Source organism: Oncorhynchus mykiss, chromosome 6, assembly GCF_057628025.1.
Source record: "Oncorhynchus mykiss isolate SJ-2025 chromosome 6, ASM5762802v1, whole genome shotgun sequence".
Taxonomy (NCBI): domain Eukaryota; kingdom Metazoa; phylum Chordata; class Actinopteri; order Salmoniformes; family Salmonidae; genus Oncorhynchus; species Oncorhynchus mykiss.
The window spans coordinates 17,411,501-17,436,424 of NC_143027.1; the positions used below are offsets into that span (position 1 = coordinate 17,411,501).

The following is a 24,924-nucleotide window of genomic DNA, read 5'->3' on the forward strand; positions in this document are numbered from 1 at the left end:
TGACGGGCCGCCCCCAGGTGGTGAAGGTAGTAAACAACACCTCCACTTTGTTGACCCTCAACACTGGGGTCTTACAAGGGTGCGTACTAAGCCCCCTCCTGTACTCCCTGTTCACCCATGACTGCTTGGCCATGCACGCCTCCAACTCAATCATCAAGTTTGCAGACGACACAACAGTAGTGAGCTTGATTACCAACAATGACGAGACAGCCTACAGGGAGGAGGTGAGGGCACTCGGAGTGTGGTGTTGAGAAAACAACCTCTAACTCAACGTCAACAAAACAAAGGAGATGATCGTGGACTTCAGGAAATAGCAGAGGGAGCACCCTCCTATCCATGTCGAAGGGACAGCAGTGGAGAAGGTGGAAAGTTTTAAGTTCCTCGGCGTACACATCACAGACAAACTGAAAAGGTCCACCCACACAGACAGTGTGGTGAAGAAGGCACAACAGCGCCCAAAACTCTGACTAACTTTTACAGATGCACAATCGAGAGCATCCTGTCGGGCAGTATCACAGCCTGGTACGGCAACTGCAACGCCCTCAACCGCAAGGCTCTCCAGAGGGTGGTGCGGTCTGCACAAGGAATCACCCAGGGCAACTACCTGCCCTCTATGACACCTATAGTACCCAATGTTACAGGAAGGCCAAAAAGATCATCAAGGACAACAACCACTCGAGTCACTGCCTGTGCCTGTTCACACCACTACCATCCAGAAGGTGAGGTCAGTGCAGGTGCATCAAAGCTGGTACCAAGAGACTGAGGAACAGCTTCTATCTCAAGGCCATCAGACAGCTAAACAGCAATCACTAACTCAGAGAGGCTGCTGCCTACATGGAGACCCAATCATTGGCCACTTGAATAATAAATGGATCACTCGTCACTTTAAATAATGGCACTTTAATAATGTTTACATATCTTACATTACCCATATTATATGTATATACTGTATTCTATACCATCTATTGCACCTTGCCTATGCTGCTCGGCCATCGCTCATCCATATATTTATATGTACATATTCTCATTCACCCCTTTTAGATTTGTGTGTATTAGGTAGTTGTTGGGGAATTGTTAGATTACTTGTTAGATATTACTGCACTGTCAGAACTAGAAGCACAAGCATTTCGCTACACTCGCATTAACATCTGCTAACCATGTGTATGTGACCAATAAAATTTGATTTGATTTTGATTCGATTTCAGATGTTCGATTCGCCCCAGTTTTAGGTCATGAGCGCTCTGGAGTAGGTTTTCATCAAGGATCTCTCTGTACTTTCCTCCATTCAACTTTCCCTCAATCCTGACTAGTCTCCTAGTCCCTGCCACTGAAAATCATCCCCACAGCATGATGCTGCCACCACCATGCTTCACCATAGGGATGGTGCCAGGTTTCCTCCAGATGTGACACTTGGCATTCAGGCCAAAGAATTCCATCTTGGTTTCATGAGATCAGAGAATCTTGTTTCTCATGGTCTGATAGTCTTTAGGTGCCTTTTGGCAAACTCCAAGCAGGCTGTCATGTGCCTTTTAGTGAGGAGTGGCTTCCGTCTGGCCACTCTACCATGAAGGCCTGATTGATGGAGTGATGATGAGATGGTTGTCCTTCTGGAAGGTTCTCCCATCTCCACAGAGGAACTCTGATTGACCATCAGGTTCTTGTTCACCTCCCTGACCAAGGCCCTTCTCTCCTGATTGCTCAGTTTGGCTGGCAGGACAGATCTATGAAGAGTCGTTGTGGTTCCAAACCTCTTCCATTTAAGAATGATGGAGGCCACTCTGTTCTTGGGGACCTTCAACGCTGCAGAAATGTTTTGGTACCCTTCCCCAGGTCTGTGCCTCAACACAATCCTGTCTCGGAGCTCTATGGACAATTCCTTCAACCTCATGGCTTGATTTTTGCTCTGACATGCACTGTCAACTATGGGACCTTACAGTATATAGACAGGTGTGCGCCTTTCCAAATCATGCCCAATCAATTGAATTTACCACTGGTGGACTCCAATCATGTTGTAGAAACATCTCAAGGATGATCAATAGAAACTGGATCCACCAAAACTGGATGAGCTCAATTTCGAGTCTCATAGCAAAGGGTCTGAATACTTATGTAAATAAGGTATTTCTGTTCATTTTTTTAATCTAAAAACCTGTTTTCGCATTTTCATTATGGGGTATTGTTTGTAGATTGATAAGGAAAAACATTTTGATCAATTTTAGAATAAAGCTGTAACGTAACAAAATGTGGAAAAAGTCAACGAGAGTGAATACTTTCCGAATGCACTGTACATTGTCTTTTGTTTGGCCTTACTGTCCATTTTCCAGGTCCTTGACATGACACACGGAGGCCTCCAGGTAATCACGGGGTTTGTAGAGCCTGAGGGGGGCGGCAGCGGCGGAGTCCTCATCGGAGCAGTGTTCCAGTGCTCCGTTGGGTCTGCAGTCAGAAAAGGGGCTCGCCTTTCCATTGGCGGACTTCACACCTGGATCCTTTTCTTTGCCCAGAAGGGTTAGCTCCACCTTCACCTCAACTGCAGGACACAGACCCCAGACCATTAGAAAAACTGCAGGACACAGACCACAGACCAGTAGCAATACTGCAGAACACAAACCACAGACCATTAGCAAAACTGCAGGACACAGACCACAGACCAGTAGCAATACTGCAGAACACAAACCACAGACCAGCAGCAATACTGCAGAACACAAACCACAGACCATTAGCAAAACTACAGGACACAGACCACAGTCCAGTAGCAATACTGCAGAACACAAACCACAGACCATTAGCAAAACTGCAGAATACAGACCACAGACCACTAGGAAAACACCACCCTTTTCAGGCTGATGTTTGCCCAGTAACTGACATTTAAAAAAAATGTATTCCCTTGTTTTTAGTTCACAACTTTTACCCATCATCCTCCTCAACTTTAAGTCACTAGCAGCCACTGATACTCATATAAATGTTTCCTTTGATTGCAGCGCTCAGCGTCAGACTCCCCACGGAGAAGAGTTCTGCATCGAATGGAACTGACATGACCATGAAAATACTTTATGAGATTTAAAAAAAAACATGGGGCAAATTTACTGTGGCAATCTTGAGAGCTTTATAGCATATATTTAGGATCACTACACCATGCATTTGATATTTGCTGAAATAACACACATACACAAGGACAGGCCTAAGTGGATGTTTGGGTTTATTTGTTGTGAGGCGCCCCCTGAGGCATTTGATGACATCTGATAAGTTGCCTCTGGTGTTTGTATTTCTGCATTTGAAGAGGTGGTTGTGCAACCCGTTTTCACTGCAGCCAGATTTATCTCTTCGGCAGTAGAAATGTGCTGACCCTCCGGTTCCTACACGATAATCTGGCTGGAATTTTGACCTGCTGAGCGAGTCTTAATTAAAATCAATGGAAAATCATGAGAGTGACTGCAATCACAGGAGAGGAAAGGGGGAGAGGCATCCATCCCCAGACTCATATGGGATCTTCAACTAGGACCTTATGTAAGAGAATTCACATTGTGTATTCGATTTGTTATAGGGATATTTTAAATGTTGATATTCTCTTTTCTTTTGATTCTCAGATCATAAAATCACATCCACTGACCAGGGCAATTCTGAATCCATAAATTGATAGCTTACTCAACCATATGCTCCATGCTGAAGTCAGAATGTTGATTGATGTATAGTGAGCTCCAAGTATTGGGACAGTGACACATTTGTTGTTGTTTTGTCTCTAGTCTCGCTGTTTTAGGGGACCAAATACTAAACTTTTGACTACTTTAATACACATATAACTGAATTTGGCCAGGTCTTGGTAGATTTGCAGTGGTCTGATACTCCTTCCATTTCAATATTATCGCTTGCACAGTGCTCCTTGGGATGTTTAAAGCTTGGGAAATCTTTTTGTATCCAAATCCGGCTTTAAACTTCTTCACAACAGTATCTCGGACCTGCCTGGTGTGTTCCTTGTTCTTCATGATGCTCTCTGCGCTTTTAACGGACCTCTGAGACTATCACAGTGCAGGTGCATTTATACGGAGACTTGATTACACACAGGTGGATTGTATTTATCATCATTAGTCATTTAGGTCAACATTGGATCATTCAGAGATCCTCACTGAACTTCTGGAGAGAGTTTGCTGCACTGAAAGTAAAGGGGCTGAATAATTTTGCACGCCCAATTTTTCAGTTTTTGAATTGTTAAAAAAGTTTGAAATATCCAATAAATGTCTTTCCACTTCATGATTGTGTCCCACTTGTTGTTGATTCTTCACAAAAAAATACAGTTTTATATCTTTATGTTTGAAGCCTGAAATGTGGCAAAAGGTCGCAAAGTTCAAGGGGGCCGAATACTTTCGCAAGGCACTGTATAGTTTAAGTAATTACAATACTTTTTACATTGTACTTACAGGAATACTTACACAGTAATGATGGTGTGATATTGTATTCTACATTAAAAACATGTATTTATCTAACATTGTGTAAAAGTTTTTTTCTGGTTTAGTTTCTCAACTATACTGGTATTCATCACTGCTGTGTCCAAGGTTCCGTTCAGGGTCCCACTTGTTTCTTAAAGACTAATTAGACATTTTACAGTGAGTCTAAAGTTGCCCCTATAGAACTGGAGACAAGCTCCCTATCCCCTCCACTTTATTAATACTAGCTGCCAGTATGGTATTGCAGTGGTTGTTTTTGTGAAAATTATGTTTATTTTTTATTTATTTTTAAACTGCTCTCCATAAGAGCTAAAGCATTATTAAGTCAAAGCTTTAGGAGCAAGCAAAGATATAAAAAACGTAATGTGCTTGATTACAGCACCTACCACAGCCTTCAACAAGCTGACTGCATTGCAACAGTGATATGTTTGCTTTGAAACAGTTATACGTTGTGCCATACATTTAAAACTCAAATTTGACTATGTAATCCTCTTGAAGGCAATGCCATTGAGAGCATTAAAATTCCTCCTCCACAAATCGCCATGCTACAAAGGCAGTCAGGAGAGGGGTTTGTATGACCTATATACTGTATAGCTGGCGAACAAATGCCAATTATTCCAGGATTTGGAAAGGGGTAGGACAGACGGAAGGAGAGCAGGAAGTAGGACGGAGGGAAGGAGAACAGAGGGTAGGACAGAGGGAAGGAGGACGGGGGTAGGACGGAGTGGAGGAGAATGGGGGTAGGACGTCGGGAAGGAGAACAGAGGGTAGGACGGAGGGAAGGAGAACAGAGGGTAGGACGGAGGGAAGGAGAACAGAGGGTAGGATGGAGGGAAGGAGAACAGGGGGTAGGACGGAGGGAAGGAGAACAGGGGTAGGACGGAGGGAAGGAGAACAGGGGTAGGACGGAGGGAAGGAGAACGGAGGGGTAGGACGGAGAGGAGGAGAACGGGGGTAGGAAGGAGGGAAGGAGAACAGGGGGTAGGAAGAAGGGAAGGAGAACAGGGGTAGGACGGAGGGAAGGAGAACAGGGGTAGGACGGAGGGAAGGAGAACGGAGGGGTAGGACGGAGAGGAGGAGAACGGGGGTAGGAAGGAGGGAAGGAGAACAGGGGTAGGACGGAGGGAAGGAGAACGGAGGGTAGGACAGAGGGAAGGAGGACGGGGGTAGGACGGAGAGGAGGAGAATGGGGGTAGGACGTAGGGAAGGAGAACAGAGGGTAGGACGGAGGGAAGGAGAACAGAGGGTAGGACGGAGGGAAGGAGAACAGAGGGTAGGACGGAGGGAAGGAGAACAGAGGGTAGGATGGAGGGAAGGAGAACAGGGGGTAGGACGGAGGGAAGGAGAACAGGGGTAGGACGGAGGGAAGGAGAACAGGGGTAGGACGGAGGGAAGGAGAACGGGGGTAGGAAGGAGGGAAGGAGAACGGGGGTAGGACGGAGGGAAGGAGAACAGAGGGTAGGACGGAGGGAAGGAGAACGGGGGTAGGAAGGAGGGAAGGAGAACGGGGGTAGGACGGAGGGAAGGAGAACAGAGGGTAGGACGGAGGGAAGGAGAACGGGGGGGTAGGACGGAGGGAAGGAGAACGGGGGGGTAGGACGGAGAGGAGGAGAACGGGGGGGGGGGTAGGATGGAGGGAAGGAAGGAGAACGGGGGGTAGGACGGAGAGGAGGAGAACAGGGGTAGGACGGAGAGGAGGAGAACGGGGGTAGGACGGAGAGTAGGAGAATGGGGGTAGGACGGAGGGAAGGAGAATGGGGGGTAGGACGGAGAGTAGGAGAACAGAGGCTAGGATGGAGGGAAGGAGAACGGGGGGTAGGACGGAGAGGAGGAGAACGGGGGTAGGACGGAGATGAGGAGGACGGGGGTAGGACGGAGAGAAGGAGAACAGTGGGTTGGTGGAGATAGTGTTCACCTGGCTTGCTTTTGGAGAGGCATCCTCCCATTATGGGCCCAGGGTAGATCCAGGAGGCCTGGCTGGAGGAAGCCCAGGGGAGGTGAGGAAGAGACGGGGTCAGATCCTGGGGTTGGGCTGCTGGGTCGGGAGGTAACCACGACAGTGTTGAAACGGGGGTATCAGTATGTGCAGGTGCAGATCCAGGTCAGCCATTGTAGACATCAGCTCTCCCACATCACCACCTGGGAGAAGGAAGAGTGAACAAAGCTGAGTGGCTGAAAAGCCCAGTGGAGGCTGGTCGAGGGAGAAATTGGGAGATTACAAAAGCCCAACCATCAAACAGCACCACTACACCAACCTGGACTTAACGTAGTAAATGTAAATTAGTATGATATGTTACGTTTCATATGGTATGCATTAATTTGTGGATGTCCATCTTTCATTTCATATGATATGTTACAAATTGCACTTCATACAATAAGTAATAAATTCCAACTCGTACAATATGTTACAAATTTGGCAAACCTATGATATGTTAGGAATTCCAATTTGTTGTCGGTGGCTAGGTGGCTAACGCTAACGTTAGCTAAATTTACCAATAAGCTAAAATGAACACACAACCTTTGGGTTACTAAACGTTCACGTTATAACCTCACCCATCCACCCCAACCAACCACCCTACTTTCGTTTTTGCCTTAAGTAACCTTCTGTCTTATGCAGCCATACCAAACGTGACATGTCATAATAATTTTACGTCTATTCTATGAGACCAGGCTGACTACACAGTTCTAAAAGTTTCTCACATGACTACTTGTGTTTTTTAGAGTTCCTCTGTATAGAGTGGTGTGTGTGTGGTGTGTTTGCATTTGTGAACCACTACCCATTTTAGTCATTGAAATACGTACAGTTTGTGAGTTTGCCTAAGGATACCAAATAGTTGATATCAACATTAGGAAAACTTTATATTTTCATATTTTTCCGAAGAAATTGAGATAATATCACGTGAAGATTAGCCACTTATATCAACCATGGCTTAGAAATGGTACAATGAACTACTATGCATTCATGATGCCAGTCATGATGCTGAGAAACATGGACAAAGTCCTGGAATGGCCACTGTGGTAGTTAAAGGGCTAGCCTAGCACTCATTAACACCCATTAGCATTCACAGCCCCATCCACAGTGCTCTCAATGGCATTTTTCAACTGCCGTTTGAAAAGGAGAGGGTGTGTAATTGTCCGTCAACCTGTAGAGAGGCCCTAACTTGGTTCTCTGAGGTGGTATAGAACTAAGCGGCTTCTAGTACTATTCCTGTGTGCTCTTCCCTCCAGCAACACTTGGCAACAATGTAAGGCTGAGAAAAGGTTGCCCCTTGTTTTCTACACTTGTCTTCAGTGTTGGGGAACCTACTTTGAAAATACAGTTTACAAAGCTACCAATTACTTCACACTGGAATAAGTTAAGCTACAGTAGAGCTACCTTTAAGAAATTATTGTTTACTAAACTAAACAATTATCATATCTAAATCAGAAATGTCATAGACTACAATTTCATGACCAGATCACTCTGGAGTCAGATGTTAACATAATGTGTAATTTAGCCTATTAAAAACTAAAATTATGTTTCAAGTGAGAATTATGCAGGTCTAATGCTGAAAAAGAAAGTAAAATCTTGCCAATTTCACTCATATTTTATTTTAGCCAAAAAAGTAGTATGTATTTCTACTAGTTAGCTACACCACTACATGGCAAAAAAAGTAATTAACTACTGAAAACACTACCTAGATTTGAATTGAGTTCAACTACCACCAAGCTACTTCAAAATGCAGTTAAATTACTAGTTGAACTACATGTAGTTCACTCCTCCCCAACACTTACTGTCTCTCTACTATGAATCTAATGAGTGTGTGTGTGTGTGTGTGTGTGTGTGTGTGTGTGTGTGTGTGTGTGTGTGTCCAAATGCCCTTGAAGAGAAGGTAATAGTGTTAATCATGTTAATTGATAACATTTTCGACATACATTGTTACTTAATGTTACATACATACAGTGCCTTCAGAAAGTATTCACATCCCTTGACTTCTTCCACATTGTTGTTACTGCCTGAATTTAAAATTGATTAAGTTAAGATTTTGTGTCACTGGCCTACACACGATACCCCATAATGTAAAAGTGGAATTATGTTTTTAGACATTTTTACAAATGAATTAAATATGAAAAGCTGAAATGTCTTGAGTCAATAAGTATTCAACCCTTTGTTATAGCAAGCTTAAATAAGTTCAGGAGTAGACATGGGCTTCACAAGTTACATAATAAGTTGCATTGACTCATCCTGTGTGCAATAATAGTGTTTTTTAATGACTACCTCATCTCTGTAGCCTTCCTCAAGCTTCCCACAATAAATTGGGTGAATTTTAGCCCATTCCTCCTGACAGATCTGGTGTAACTGAGTCAGGTTTGTAGGCCTCATTGCTTGCACACGCTATTTCAGTTCTGCCCACAAATCTTCTATAGGATTGAGGTCAGGGCTTTGTGATGGCCACTCCAATACCTTGACTTTGTTGTCCTTAAGCCATTTTGCCACAACTTTGGAAGTATGCTTGGGGTCATTGTCTATTTGGAAGACCCATTTGCAACCAAGCTTTAACTTCCTGACTGATGTCTTGAGATGTTGCGTCAATATATCCACAGAATTTTCCTTTCTCATGATGCCATCTATTTTGTGAAGTGCACCAGTCCCTGCTACAGCAAAGCACCCCCACAACATGATGCTGCCACCCCGTGCTTCACGGTTGGGATGGTGTTCTTCGGCTTGCAAGCCTCCCCTTTTTCCTCCAAACATAACGATGGCCAAACAGCTCGATTTTTGTTTCATCTGACCAGAGGACATTTGTCCAAAAGGTACAATCTTTGTCCCCATGTGCAGTTGCAAACCGTAGTCTGGCTTTTTAATAGTGGTTTTGGAGCAGTGGCTTCTTCCTGGCTGAGCGGCCTATCAGGTTATGTTGACATAGGACTCGTTTTACTGTGGATATAGATACTTTTGTACCTGTTTCCTCCAGCATTTTTGTTGTTGTCCTGGGCAAGTCCTTTGCTGTTGTTCTGGAATTGATTTGCACTTTTCGCACCAAAGTAAGTTCATCTCTAGGAGACAGAACGTGTCTCCTTCCTGATCGGTATGACAGCTGTGTGGTCCCATGGTGTTTATATTTGTGTACTATTGTTTGTACAGATGAATGTGGTACCTTCAGGCGTTTGGAAATTGCTCCCAAGGATGAACCAGACTTGTGGAGGTCTCCAATTTATTTCTGAGGTCTTGGCTGATTTCTTTTGATTTTCCCATGGTGTCAAGCAGAGGCACTGAGTTTGAAGGTAGGCCTTGAAATACATCCACAGGTACACCTCCAATTGACTCAAATTATGTCAATTAGCCTGTCAGAAGCTTCTAAAGCCATGACATCATTTTCTGGAATTTCCCAAGCTGTTTAAAGGCACAGTCAACTTAGTGTATGTTAACTTCTGACCCACTGGAATTGTGATGCAATGAATTATAAGTGAAATAATCTGTCTGTAAACAATTGTTGGAAAAATTCCTTGTGTCATGCACAAAGTAGATGTCCTAACCGACTTGCCAAAACTATAGTTTGTTAACAATAAATTTGTGGCGTGGTTGAAAAACAAGTTTTAATGACTCCAAACTAAGTGTATGTAAACTTCTGTCTTCAACTGTAGATGGGTAAAAATAAAATAGACATTGAAAATTCCTTTGAGCATGGTGAAGTTATTAATTACACTTTGGTAGATTATCAATACACCAAGTCACTACAAAGATACAGACATCCTTCCTAACAAGGCACTAAAGTAATACTGCAAAAAATGTGGCAAAGCAAATAACTTTTTTTCCTGAATACAAAATGGGCAAATCCATTACAATCCATTACTGAGTACCATTCTCTATATTTCCAAGCATAGCGGTGTCTCCATCATGTTAACACGTTATGGGTATGCTTGTAATCGTTAAGTACTGGGGAGGTTTTCAGGATAAAAGAAACGTTATAGAGCTAAGCACAGGCAAAATCTTGGAGGAAAACCTGGATCAGTCTGCTTTCCACCAGAGACTCGAGATGAATTCACCTTTCAGCAGGACAATAACCTAAAACACAGGCTAAAATCTACACTGAAGTTGCTTACCAAGAAGACAGTGAATGTTCCTGAGGGGCCAAGTTACAGTTTTGACAGTTCAGGCTGTAACACAACAAAATGTGTAATAAGTAAAGAGGTATGAATACTTTCTGAAGGCACTGTAAGTGTTGTTAACCATGAACAGCCTTTGCACCTTTAACTTTCACGTCACTGAATTTTGAATGTAGGCAGAGGCCCCATGAGTTTCAAAACCACTTTTGTTTTGCTGCCACACATGCCCACACACCCCTGCCAGAGCTTGTGATATTTCAACCCACTGTTGCAATACAGCTGTTGATATGAATATGAGAGCAGTACTACAGAAACAAGCATTCACTGGATGACAGGTATATCACACAACGCAGTGGGATTCGTTAGCAATAGCAAGCCACACTTCGGGGTGCACTAAAAAAAGTACTTGATATTCAGAGCACATCTTAATGTCCTTGAAGTTAAAAAAAAAAAGAAGCTTGCACTTTTGAATGGAGAAGTGATTCAAGTTCCAGAGACCAAGTGAGACATGGAAAGATCTCTCTTTTGAAACATTTCACACAGTAAGAAATGTCTGTGTCATGTCATCGTTGTCATACTGCTACATCGAAAGTATATGAGTGTATATACTTCACAATAAAATCAATTCAAAAGGATCACAAAAACATTCAAGACATTTAAAGTTTTGCAGCATGGAATTACCAAGAGTCACTTTAGTCATCTTTTTAAAGGTAATATAGATCCGGAGCAAGCTAAATAACTGTGATAGCCTAGTTCTTTTGGGCTGAATGTGGGTATCTGTTTTTTCTCTACACGAACTGTGAAAATGTCATGGCAACCACTAATTATTTTCTAAACTAATTTTATAGCTTCACTAATCTCAATGACCCAACAACAACAAACACATTTCAAAATGCCATTTTGTCATGAGAAGGATGTTTCCCTATGAAGAAACCAATGAAGGTTTAAACACTTCATGAAGACGGAAGTGCACTCTATATTCTCACATCAATAATTACAATACAAATTAAAATTGAATGAACGTTTTGTATTTTGTACTAACCCAAAGTCAGGTTAAGCAGATTTGGTCCTCAACATATGACGCAGATTCCATTCGCTCACCGTTGGGCCTGTCCCCAAGCAGTGCTAATAATCCTTCCTGCAAACAAGCTGTCAGTTTCACTCACTTTTCTCCACAAATGTAATACGTTTTACTGGAATGTAGCAGGGAATTAGCCATTGTGGCACAACCCTTAGGTAGTTTCCCCCCACACACCCACCCCAAGAATGGATCTGTGTGAAACCAATGTTAAATTCCGAGGACCAGAATCAATTCCGATAGTGTCACGCCCTGGCCATAGAGAGGCCTTTTATTCTCTATTTTGGTTAGGCCAGGGTGTGACTAGGTTGGGCATTCTAGTTTCTTTATTTCTATGTTTTCTATTTCTTTGTGTTTGGCCGGGTGTGGTTCTCAATCAGAGGCAGCTGTCTATCGTTAGCCACATCCATCACTCAGAAAAGGATCTTTACTTTTCTTTGAACAGCCCAGGTAAACACACTGTGTTTCTAAACAGACTACTGATACACTATCAGGTATCAAGGTAAGACCCAGATGCAGACCGTGTCGAAGTAACAATGCTTATTACAGCAACAGAGGCAAAGGTACAGGACAGCAGGCAGGCTCAGGGTCAGGTCAAGCAGAGGTCGGCAACCCAGAGGTGGGGCAAAGGTACAGGACAGCAGGCAGGCTCAGGGTCAGGTCAAGCAGAGGTCGGTAACCCAGAGGTGGGGCAAAGGTACAGGACAGCAGGCAGGCTCAGGGTCAGGTCAAGCAGAGGTCGGTAACCCAGAGGTGGGGCAAAGGTACAGGACAGCAGGCAGGCTCAGGGTCAGGTCAAGCAGAGGTCGGCAACCCAGAGGTGGGGCAAAGGTACAGGATGGCAGGCAGGCTCAGGGTCAGGCAGAGTGGTCAGGCGGGTGGGTACAGGGTCAGGACTGGCAATGGTCAAAACCAGGAGGATGAGAAAAGAGAGACTGGGGAAAAGCAGGAGCTGACACAAAAACGCTGGTTGGCTTGACAAACAAGACGAACTGGCAACAGACAAACAGAGAACACAGGTATAAATACAGTGGCTTGCGAAAGTATTCACCCCCTTGGCATTTTTCCTATTTTGTTGCCTTACAACCTGGAATTAAAATAGATTTTTGCGGGGTTTGTATCATTTGATTTGCACAGCATGCCTACCACTTTGAAGATGCAAAATATGTCTTATTGTGAAACAAACAAGAAATAAGACAAAAAAAACAGAAAACTTGAGCGTGCATAACTGTTCACTCCCCCAAAGTCAATACGTTGTAGAGCCACCTTTTGCAGCAATTACAGCTGCAAGTCTCTTGGGGTATGTTAAGCTTGGCACATCTAGCCACTCTGAGTTTTGCCCATTCTTCGAGGCCAAACTGCTCCAGCTCCTTCAAGTTGGATGGGTTCCGCTGGTTTACAGCAATCTTTAAGTCATACCACAGATTCTCAATTGGATTGAGGTCTGGGCTTTGACTAGGCCGTTCCAAGACATTCAAATGTTTCCCCTTAAACCACTTGAGTGTTGCTTTAGCAGTATGCTTAGGGTCATTGTCCTGTTGGAAGGTGAACCTCCGACCCAGTCTCAAATCTCTGGAAGACTGAAGCAGGTTTCCCTCAAGAATTTCCCTGTATTTAGCACCATCCATCATTACTTCAATTCTGACCAGTTTCCCAGATCTTGCCGATGATAAACATCCCCTCAACATGATGCTGCCACCACCATGCTTCACTGTGGGGATGATGTTCTTGGGGTGATGAGAGGTGTTGGGTTTGCACCAGACATAGCGTTTTCTTTGTTGGCCAAAAAGCTACATTTGAGTCTCATCTGACCAAAGTACCTTCTTCCATATGTTTGGGGAGTCTCCCACATGCCTTTTGGCAAACATCAAATGTGTTTGCTTATTTTTTTCTTTAAGCAATGGCTTTTTTCTGGTCACTCTTCCGTAAAGCCCAGCTCTGTGGAGTGTATGGCTTAAAGTAGTCCTATGGATAGATACTCCAATCTCCACTGTGGAGCATTGCAGCTCCTTCAGGGGCATCTTTGGTCTCTTTGTGCATCTCTGATTAATGCCCTCCTTGCCTGGTCCGTGAGTTTGGTGGGCGGCCCTCTCTTGGCAGGTTTGTTGTGGTGCCATATTCTTTCCATTTATTTATAATGGATTTAATGGTGCTCCATGGGATGTTCAAAGTCTCTGATATTTTTTTATAACCCAACCCTGATCTGTACTTCTCCACAACTTTGTCCCTGACATGTTTGAAGCGCTCCTTGGTCTTCATGGTGCCCTTGCTTGGTAGTGCCTCTTGCTTAGTGGTTTTGCAGACTCTAGGGCCTTTCAGAACAGATGTTTATATACTGAGATCATGTGACAGATCATGTGACACTTAGATTGCACACAGGTGTACTTTATTTAACTAATTATGTGACTTCTGAAGGTAATTGGTTGCACCAATTACTTGCTTCATAGCAAAGGGGGTGAATACATATGCACGCACCACTTTCCGTTTTTTCCCTTCACCAATTTGGACTACTTTGTGTATGTCCATAACATGAAATCCAAATAAAAATCCATTTAAATGACAGGTTGTAATGCAACAAAAACGCCAAGGGAGATTAATACTTTTGCAAGGCACTGTGCACAGGGGATAATGGGGCAGATGGGCTACACCTGGAGGGGGGTGGAGACAATCACAAAGACAGGTGAAACAGATCAGGGTGTGACAATACACAAACAGAAACTTCAGGCCAGGCAGTAGATGACCCTTATCCCTACAGAGACAACAACACGCTAACAAACTCCTCACTGCCTCAGGCATTCAGTGATATCATGGGCCAGTAGTTTCAGTAAATATGTATCAGAAATTATTGTGGTTCCTCAAGCATGTGGCTCAAGCAACCATTAGGGTTAAATTTTCACCGTAATCTGGTAAACCTTGAAAGTAGATGCGGTCAGATCTTCACCAGTAATGCTATGCAAGAGTGTATGTTTTCTGTCTGTAAGCATGTGGTTTCTCTATGCTGTACATGAACCAACATGATAATTTGTCCCTCGAGCATAGGTAACTGGTTATTTACATTTATAAACTGGGTGGTTTGCGCCTTGAATGCTGATTGGCTGTAAGCCGTGGTATAGCAGACCATATACCATGGGTATGACAAAACATTTATTTTTCCTGCTCTAATTACGTTGGTCACCAGTTTATAATAGCAATAAGGCACCTCGGGAGTTTGTGGTATATGGCCAATATACCACGGCTAAGGGCTGTATCGCTAAGGGCTCCGCCGTGCGTCGTGCTTAAGAACAGCCCTTTGCCATGGTATATTGGTCATATATCACACCCCTCTTGCCTTATTGCTTAACTAACATCTCAGTTGGTTATTTAACATCTCATGCACCTAACACCTGTTCCACAGGTAAATCAGGCCGCTCGATTACATCCACGGCTGATAAGGACCGAGGACAAAGTAACACCCCACAAGACAAAGTAGCACAACACCTATCCCCCATTACTGCAGATTTGTGAATTACAAGATAAACTTGATCGTCCCAAGATTGTGTTAACCACCACTTGAACAACAACCTTTTTCGTCCGAGACATTTAACAGCTGCATTTACCATGTTTGTCCTGAGCCTAATCAAGCCTGTGGAGTTAACCTCATTTTGAATGTTCTTGTTATGTTAGAAAACCTGCAATGCTGATCAAATACTTAGCTTGTTGTTCAGCTTTAATTGCTATAAAAACAAGCCCTGGAAAGCTGATGAAATAATAACAATCGTTTGAATTATTAAGGGGTGGAAAGAAGTTTTGTTAACTCATCCTATACTTGTATTTGTGGCCAAAGCACAAATTGGTGGACAAAAAAAAAAGAAAAAAAATCCCACCTCAAACTTGCATCTCAAACAGAATATTTAAAAAATGCTTGCTATTTCCTAATAGAACATGATGTCATTTTGACTCATTGGCTGAGCCGGTCTACTCAGTTGAATCTTTTTAATGACAGGTATACACCCACACCAGTCTGTGGTTGGGGTATGCTCACATCATTCCAAGACAGAAAATATGCTTTTAATTACAATTTCTTTGGAAGGAAAACTATTGAACTCATATTGTTGTTAAATATAGGTCCACTTTCATAGAAATCTGGAAACACTGGACAGTTATTTATATTACTGTTTTGGTTATTTCCAGAGGCTACCAGTTTTACACTGTGAATGTATTATAAATTCCCCAATACTAGGCTCTAGAAACATGTGAAACAATCATCATACATTGTGACTAAGTGCATTCCCCCGTTTGTCTTGTACTTGCTTGCTTGTTTAAGTTTGTTTGTCTATAAGGTACATGTAAGGTAAGATTAAAATCGAACATTGTTTTTTAAAAGTTGTTTCGTCACTGTAAAATGTATTCATGCATCCTTCACAAAGACAAATTTCAGCCTTGCTGAAGAAACCCCAGGTCATCACCGATCCTCCACCAAATCTCACAGTGGGTACAAGACCTGGGGAGGCCTACAAGCCACAGTGTCTTGCACCCACTGTGAAATTTGGTGGAAGATCGGTGAAGATCTGGGGGTGCTTCAGCAAGGCTGGAATCGGGCAGATTTATTTTTGTGAAGGACGCATGAATCAAGCCACGTACAAGGTTGTCCTGGAAGAAAACTTGCTTCCTTCTGCTCTGACAATGTTCCCCAACTCTGATGATTGGTTTTTCCAGAAGGACAATGCTCCATGCCACACAGCCAGGTCAAGCAAGGTGTGGATGGAGGACCACCAGATCAAGACCCTGTCATGGCCAGCCCAATCTCCAGACCTGAACCACATTGAAAACCTCTGGAACGTGATCAAGAGGAAGATGGGTGGTCACAAGTCTTCAAACAAAGCTAAGCTGCTTGAATTCTTGCCCCAGGAGTGGCATAAAGTCACCCAACATCAATGTGAAAGACTGGTGGAGAGCATGCCAAGACGCATTAAAGCTGTGATTGAAAATCAGGGTTATTCCACCAAATATTGATTTCTGAACTCTTCCTACTGTAAGTTAAAACATTAGTATTGTGTTGTTTAAAAATGAATACAACAATGAATACAACACTGCATTTTTTTTGTAGGTTATTTTGTATTTGTATTTATTATGGATCCCAGGAAGAGTAACTGTTACCTTGGCAGCAGTTACTCTTCCTGGGGTCCAGACACATTAAAGCACATCACAAAATACACACAATTTTAAAAAATAAAACAGTACATCATAAAACATCATTACACCACTACATATCTACAACACAAATGTACACAGAGTGTTCAAAACATTAGGAAGACTGCTCTTTCCATGACATTAACTGACCAGGTGGATCCAGGTGAAAGCTATGATCCCTTATTGATATCACCTGTTAAATCAACTTCAGTAAAGGTAAATGAAGGGGAGGAGACAGGTTAAAGAAGGATGTTTAAGCCTTGAGATAATTGAGATATGGATTGTGTATGTGTGCCATTCAGAGGATGTGCCTTTGAATCGGGTATGGTAGTAGGTGCCAGGCGCACTGGTTTGAGTGTGTCAAGAACTGCAACGCTGCTGTTTTTTTTTTCACTTGACACAACTGTGGGAAGCATTGGAGTCAACATGGGCCAGCATCCCTGTGGAATGCTTTCGGCAACTTGTAGAGTCCATGCCCCCGTCTGATTAGGGCTGTTCTGAGGGTAAAAAGGGGTGCAACTCAATATTATGACGGTGTTCCTCATGTTTTATAGACTCAGTGTATAATACCACCATACAACAATATTAAAATGTACGTGTGTGTAGAGTGCATGTGCTAGTGTGTGTGTGTGACTATGCACGTGTGTGTGGGTGCCTGTGTGTGTGTCTCTTCACAGTCAGCATTGTTCCATAGTAGTACTGTGTGTTCCGTGTAGCTCTGTGCAGTACCAGGAGTTACCAGGAGTCTGTTCTGGACTTGGGGACTGTGAACAAACCCCTGGTTGTGAAGAGACCCCTGGTCGTTGAACTTGTTGTGGAATTCAGAGGCTAACCATTCGTACACTTGATGGGATAAGGCAGGGATAACACGTGATACCACACAAGTTCTAGCGGCCTACAATTAGTTGTGTTAACCATGTAATGCCACTCCAAACATGAAACATGATCTGAATTTACTGAAATGAAACATAGAGCCTGATTAGGAAATTTGAAGTTTACAGATATATGACAAATAATGGAGAATTAAAGAGATGTTACGCTGAATAGCAGGCATTGGCGCTATCGAGATATAGTGTCAGGGCGTTTTGGTGCTGCTTTCAGCGTTTGCCTCCCAATTAGGCAAAGGGAATTGTGAGGTCATGGAAAACCAGAATAGCCTTTTACAGAGGGGTGTCCACTCCTGCAGGGGACCAATGTTTCCATGGTCAGAAATAACGAATAAAACAACCAATTTCCGAGGAGTGCGCACGCGTGCGTACACACAAACACACACAAAAACACACACAAAGCTAAACAAATCAATTATATCACAACTCATACACAAATGTATAGGAGCAATCTCCCTTAGTGGACCAGTCATTGTTTTGAGGTCAGAAAATCTCTCAATTACCTCCTCTACCTAATATGGCTGTTTATTTTGATTGCTGTAATTTACTGTACATTTGCCACTGTGTAAGAATTTGCTTGTTTGTGAAGTGCCTTGTGTCCATTGGTGTACTGTTTGTCAGAGTATTGAGTATATGTCACTTCCTGACCATAGAAAACCTGTATTTTCTATGGTGGAGTAGGTCAGGGCGTGACTAGGCGTTTTTGTCCTAGTTTATATTTTCTATGCGGGGTTCTAGGTTTGATTTTCTATGTTGGTGATTTGTATGATTCCCAATTAGAGGCAGCTGGTTATCGTTGTCTCTAATTGGGGATCATACTTAAGTAGAATGTTTTCCACCTGTGGGTTATGGGATATTGTTTTTGTGTGGTGCATGTGAGTACTGCATTTTCTTCACATTTCGTTTGTTCATTTTTTTAATATATATTTTTTGTTTTTTTGCTTTGAGTTTCACATAGAAATAAAAGATGTGGAACCCAGATCACTCTGCGCTTTGGTCCACTCATTATTACGAACATCGTGACAGTATATTACTGCACCACATTGCTCCCAGAACCGAGTTACTTCCTTGGCTCTATAATGCTGAATGGCCATAGTGCTGTACCAGATACAGACCACAGAAAGTAGTAAAGTCTAATGATATACTGAGCATCACATTAAGATATCATATCAGCAGAAACAAGCACAATCATAAAATCAGCCCTTGGCCTACCGACTGTAAAAGAGGAAAAGGGTCTTACCCAACAAGCTAGTGTGGAGCAGGTGCACCGCTGAGTGCTTGTCTGTCAAACGCCCCAGTGTTCAGCCTTTCCTGTGGAGCACGTTAGAATACTATCACACCCAGTCTTCCAAGAATCCTGTCCCTCCCCCAGGATCGTCTCTCTCTTCTAGAGTATTCCCACTCCGTATCTACTGTTCAGCTCTCCTCCTGTCTCTTCCTCTCCCTCCGACGCAGCAGTAGCGGCCGGGGCTCTGGTGGGTGTGTTATCCCTGGGAAAAACCTCTCGAGCAGCACACGGATTGGGGTGATTGTGGAAGCTGCTCTCTCTCACTGACGGAGCCGGCAAATGCAGCACCAGGGGCCTCTGCCTGTTTCTTAGCTGTATGCAGTATTGACAGAGTTGCTGGGTGGATGCTAACACAGCAGGAATTCTCACAGTGCTCGGCTCTCCTCCCTCCATCTCTCTCTCAACTTCACTCCACCACTCTCCTCCCCTCTCTACTCCCTCTCTCACTCTTTCTCTCTCTCTCTCACACACGTGCGCATACACACACATGTACACACACATGCACGCACACAGACACACACACACACACACACACACACACACACACACACACACACACACACACACACACACACACACACACACACACACACACACACACACACACACACACAGTCCCCCTCCTGGTCAGATCCTTTCAGCCTTGCCTTCAGATGCCAAAGGCCTGACTGGCCAGTTAAATCTGATCAAAGATTTGCTGCGAGCCCCCCTGTACTGCCCGGACTGCCGGCTTTCTTTGATTGTCTGCCTGCTTGCCTGCCTGCTTAATGCATGCATGTGTGCTCTACTGTATGCCTGCTTGCCTGTTTGTGTGGAGGATTGTCTGCCTACTGTAAATGTCTATTTTACTGACTACTGGCTGGCTTGACTGCCTAGTGGGCAAAACGAATTGCAATGACGTTCTTAAGTAACATTATGGTCCAGTTGTATATTGGCTGTTAAAGGAAGTGACCAGAAGAACTGGTTGTAATGGTTGAACAGATTGTAACCTGGTTATCTGACCAGTTAATAACCAAAATATGACATCTTACTAAGATGTTAGGGTAAAATATATCTTTACCTGGTTGTAATCTGTTTTCTGATGTCTCCACCAATAGAAAAACTGTTTACAACCAGAAGATGACAGGATCATGACTTCCCATACTAAATCTGGGTGTCTATCTACATTGGTCAAAATTCAATATATCCCCTTTGCTTGGTGGATGGAATGGGAACAGGACTGAATAGATGTCCTTGACTTCATTCATTTGGGGGATGGGGCATAGGTGTGCTGGTTGCTCTGGTGTGGATTAAATTATGTATTGACTGTCAAATCCCCTCTGTAACTTCTGACAATGGCCATACAGTACCTCATATCATATTCACTGGAAAGGAATTGATTTCATGGTAATACTGCACCAAGATACAGATGGGTCATTCTTGAATCGCGGTCCCTCAGCGTCGCAACCATGAAAAATACATTTAAATGACAAATAGTTACACATCATACATGGTTTTGTTTATATTGAACTGTTTATCACTGATACAACCTAATGCAAGTCCTTTAAACAGCAAAACGTTATCTTTATGCATTGTTTAAAGTACTAGGGGAAAGAAAATCTACCAGTAGTGATGAGTTGTGGTGACATGTTTTGTGGATTTAGAGATATTTATCTATTCTTTTGAATGCTAGAAAGTTTTTCATATATAGATCAATAGAAAAAAAGAAGTCTATTAAAATACCTATGTTATAAGAATGCAAAAAAATATTTATAGTAATTAAGCTGTTATATTAGCTGATTTAGAATGGGAAGATACCCAAATACAATTAAATACACATCTAGAAAATTGTACTTGTTTAATTGCTTAATACCATGCCCAAATGTTAGAGCAATTACACGAACAACCTAGATGTATCTATTTCAGGGTATAGATTGTGTATTTCATGACATGAAAATGTTTTCTGAATAATTTGGAATAAGTGAAGCACAGGAGGCTGGTGGCATCTTATTTGGGGAGAACGGGCTCGTGGTAATGGCTGGAGTGGAATAAATGGAATGGTATCAAATACATCAACCATTATTATGAGCTGTCCTCCCCTCAGCAGCCTCCACTGAAGTGGCATAATATGCAATTTGCCATATTGACATTAGTTCTTACAATTCCTACGGACCCAGAGGAGAAACCTGAACCATAACATTGCAAATTAAATGTTTTGCTTTGGGTGTAATGCTCAACCAATGCAAAAAAGCATAATTTGAGCTCGCTTGTCTTGCTGCTCTGCTCACAAGACCCTCTGCTGGTCACACAGGGAAAGAACAGCACCACTGTTTCTGTGTGTGTGTGTGTGTGTGTGTGTGTGTGTGTGTGTGTGTGTGTGTGTGTGTGTGTGTGTGTGTGTGAAATGTGTTTGTATACATGTGTGTCTGTGTTATTGTTACTATAAGGGCGGCAAGATTACTTATCGTCTCTCTCCAAGGGCAGGGGGAGGGTCACAACATGACATCACTGATACATCACTCAGTTGAATTTAATTACAGTAGTAGTCCAATCCCCCCATGCCCCAGGGACAGCCAGCCACGCACACGCACTCCAAAAACCCTGATTAAAGGAGTGTGCCACATGGGTGCCTCATTTATGTGCTATGATCTCCAAATGTTAATGTCAGATGCTTTAAGTGTAGGCTTAACCCCTTTACTACTCTCTGGGCAATACTACACTGTGTAAATACTAAATATCTGATTTCACTGACATTGGCACAGAGAGTGACTCATTTTTACCTTACTCTTATTGGTGATACATGTGATTGTTTGGCTGTCTCCCTTTTACATTTACAGTAGGCTACAGTCTTTCATCAAACAAACGTCTATTTGGGTCTCACTCCTTGTACAACATACAGTAGCGTCCCTGAGCCAAAATGTGCATTAAGATCTCAGGCATTAAGATCTCAGATCTCAGAAGAGGCGGGGCTTTGAAATGCATCTCTCTCTCACCAGTGGAGGCTGCTGAGGGGAGGACGGCTCATAATAATGGCTGGAACGGAGCAAATGGAATGGCACCCAACCATGTGTTGGATGTATTTGATACCATTCCACTAATTCTGCTCAATGTCTGTATTTTTTTTTACCCATCTACCTTCTTTGCGAGGCATTGGATAACCTCCCTTGTCTTTGTGATTGAATCTGTGTTTGTAGGCCAGCAACCAACAAATCTCAATTTAATTCATTTTAAATTCAGGCTGTGACACAACAAAATGATGAAAAATTCAAGAGGTGTGAATACTTTCTGAAGGCTCTGTATGTTGATGTTGGGGTGTGGAGATGATGAAGTTGAAATATTTTGAACTTTACCTTTAAAGGGGATTTTACAACACGTAACAATAAATTGTCCCTTACCCTGAAAGCAGTCTTTGGGCACAGACAAACTGTAATCCATGGTTTGGTTTACAAACTTCAGCTAAATTTAGACACTGATGGCTAAAATCACTGAGAGTGGTAAAGACATGCGTACCTATTAAAATGTTTATGGCCAAATCAACTCAAATCAACTAAATGATTTAGCTTAATGTTATTTCAAGGTGAAATGACAACAAAACAAATTACAAAGGTAGTGCATGCCCCTACCACTCTCATTGATTTTTAACTAGTTTACAGTGGCTGTAAAGAAAACCAAACCATGGATTACAGTTTTCCCTGACCCAAAGACTACTTCCAGGATGAGTTACCATCTAACATTAAATTGTAAAAAAAAACAGAACTCATCCTTTAAAATTGCCCCCTGTGCTCCACTAAAGGAAGCAACTGCAGAGTTGGCATTACAAAACAAGTAGCTCCACTTATATCTTGGCATATTGTGGCAAACTATCCCTTTACGAGCTTTAGTGATTGTGGAAAATCACAGTGATCTTTTCCTTTCTCTTAACATACAATTCATAATTGAAAGGAATTGTATTATCTTCACCAGTAGGAATACCTTCACAGTGCGACAGAGACGACCCATTCAAATCAAATCAAATCAAATGTATTTATATAGCCCTTCGTACATCAGCTGATATCTCAAAGTGCTGTACAGAAACCCAGCCTAAAACCCCAAACAGCAAGCAATGCAGGTGTAGAAGCACGATGCATATCAAGAGACAAGACATACTGTGCAGGAACAAAGTAGGCACTCAAATTACAATGACCAGAGTCTCATGTAATTAATAAAAGAGAGGCTGCAAACAAGATACAGACAAAAGGTTTTCATTGCACTTTTCCATCGGAAATACAGCACTTTATCCATGTTCAACAACATTGAAATATGCAAATATATCTTTCAAACATTTCAAATGTGACCTTCCATATCTCAAAATAAACCCAGGCAGTTGCAGTCTGAATTCAACTTTATCATTCTCCTTCAAACTAGGCATTCTTAGCTACCACCATTCATTAAGTGAAAATGAGACTATAAAACCTCTGTCTTTAAGTAGTACTGACTCCTTGGCTTCTCCTGGGGGGTGTTTGGGAGGCTGGCCACTTGCTGCTGCCTGTCATGATCCGCCATGCACACAGACACAAAGAAAAGAGAGCCTCCAATGACCAGGAAGAGACCCGCAAACCAGCCGGAGAACATGGCCTCGCCATACTCCCAGCGTGGAACGACGTCAGGCAGGTTCTCGTCCCAGAACTCCACCAGGGTCACGTAGGCCACCAGGGAGACGGGGGCCAGTGTTGTGAGCCCCGACACCCAGGACAGCACCCCACTGACAATGAGGAGGCCCCTCTTTAACCCTTGCTGCCTCCCAGAGCCCAGTTCCACCCCCTCCAGGCCCGGGAAGGCCACCACCACGGCTAGGGCCCCAGTACCCACAGACACCAGCATGAGCACCCGGGAAGCCAGCAAGTCCATGGGCAGGGCCATGAGGGATTCAAAGGCTTTACATTGCATCCCAACCTCCTCGGCAAAGATGCAGATGTGCCACAGGCCTGAGTACCAGTTCTCCACTTCGTTCAGCTCTGAGTTCAAGGTCTTCCACAGGGGAATGAAGGTGGTGACCAGAGTAGTGACCAGACCCCCGAATATCACAAAGAGCGCAGTCCTCTCCATGATTTTGGCAGTCAGGAGCACCATCTTCAGTGTCAGTCGTCGTTGCTTACACTCCTCGCACTCTTTCTGCTCCTTTCTCTGTCCCTCTCTCTGTCCTGGCTGAAGAACAGCTAGTGAGTGACTGGGAAGCCCGTCCCCCTCTCCTGTGGTAGCACTTGGACCGACCCAGCCAGCCTGCCTCATCCAGCTTTATAATATAATGCATAACTGGGAGATAATCCCAGGTCCTGAGGCATTACAAAAGACATATTGTTTTGTTGTAGTGTTAAATATCATTGTAGGGAACAATGGGCTCTGTTTTGAGATGAAACCAGATATGTAAACCAGATATGACTAGTGGGATCCTGGGACTGAGTGTGGTAACAGAGAAACATGAGCAAGTTGGTCATGGGGGAAGAAACAAAAAGAGGAAGGGCCAAAAACTCTCCCAAGGGTGTCCAGTGGCCTGATTCTATGGACTCTTTGATTGGCCACGGCTAATTATTTCAAGAGAAACCATGTGCTGATGTTATTGATAAGAGCTTATGAGATTAGCTCTTCGTGTGAGTGAAGAATTTTTTTTTTCTAAAGAAATCTATAGAAAATCAGTTGATTTGCCAAATGTCTCAAGTGTTAAGACTAGGAATAGTGCTCATAGCAATACTACATACAAAAGACCCCAACACTTGGTGAGGTATTCATTGAGGTCTGGGTTTGTAGCTGGCAGGGAACATTAAATCCTATCTGGCCATTCAGCCCTCGAGTCTTTCATTCGTTCACTTCAGGGAAGCATCTTCTTTTAAATGTTACATAAAATCAAATGGAATCAGATGAAAGGAGTCAACATTCCACTGCAAAATCAAAGTTTATCAATTGTTTTCTGACGTGAACATTTGAATTAAGTACACATCCCAGGTAATCTGTTTTGTAGAC

The 24,924-nt window shown here is 43.1% G+C and overlaps 2 protein-coding genes across 3 annotated transcripts in view; both read right to left on the reverse strand.

Annotated features, from left to right (window-relative positions):
* LOC110525346 (apoptosis-inducing factor 3-like) overlaps nucleotides 1-19,393 on the reverse strand; it is a 32,954-nt gene extending 13,561 nt beyond the window's left edge. For both annotated transcript variants that reach the window (XR_016496519.1, XM_036979484.2), the window contains exons 1-3: nucleotides 18,901-19,393; nucleotides 6,355-6,578; nucleotides 2,308-2,527 (exon numbers count right to left, since the gene is read on the reverse strand). Coding sequence is in view for 1 of the 2 variants with exons in the window: in XM_036979484.2 (XP_036835379.1) it covers nucleotides 2,308-2,527; nucleotides 6,355-6,385 (251 nt within the window). In the remaining variant the exon portion in view is untranslated. The remainder of the gene's footprint in view (nucleotides 1-2,307; nucleotides 2,528-6,354; nucleotides 6,579-18,900) is intronic.
* A 3,538-nt stretch (nucleotides 19,394-22,931) lies between these two features.
* LOC110525347 (claudin-24-like) lies at nucleotides 22,932-24,282 on the reverse strand. Its single transcript, XM_021605382.3, has one exon. It carries the CDS (start codon nucleotides 24,193-24,195, stop codon nucleotides 23,371-23,373), a length of 825 nt encoding a protein of 274 aa, XP_021461057.1. The 5' UTR covers nucleotides 24,196-24,282; the 3' UTR covers nucleotides 22,932-23,370.
* Between the last annotated feature and the right edge of the window lie 642 nt (nucleotides 24,283-24,924).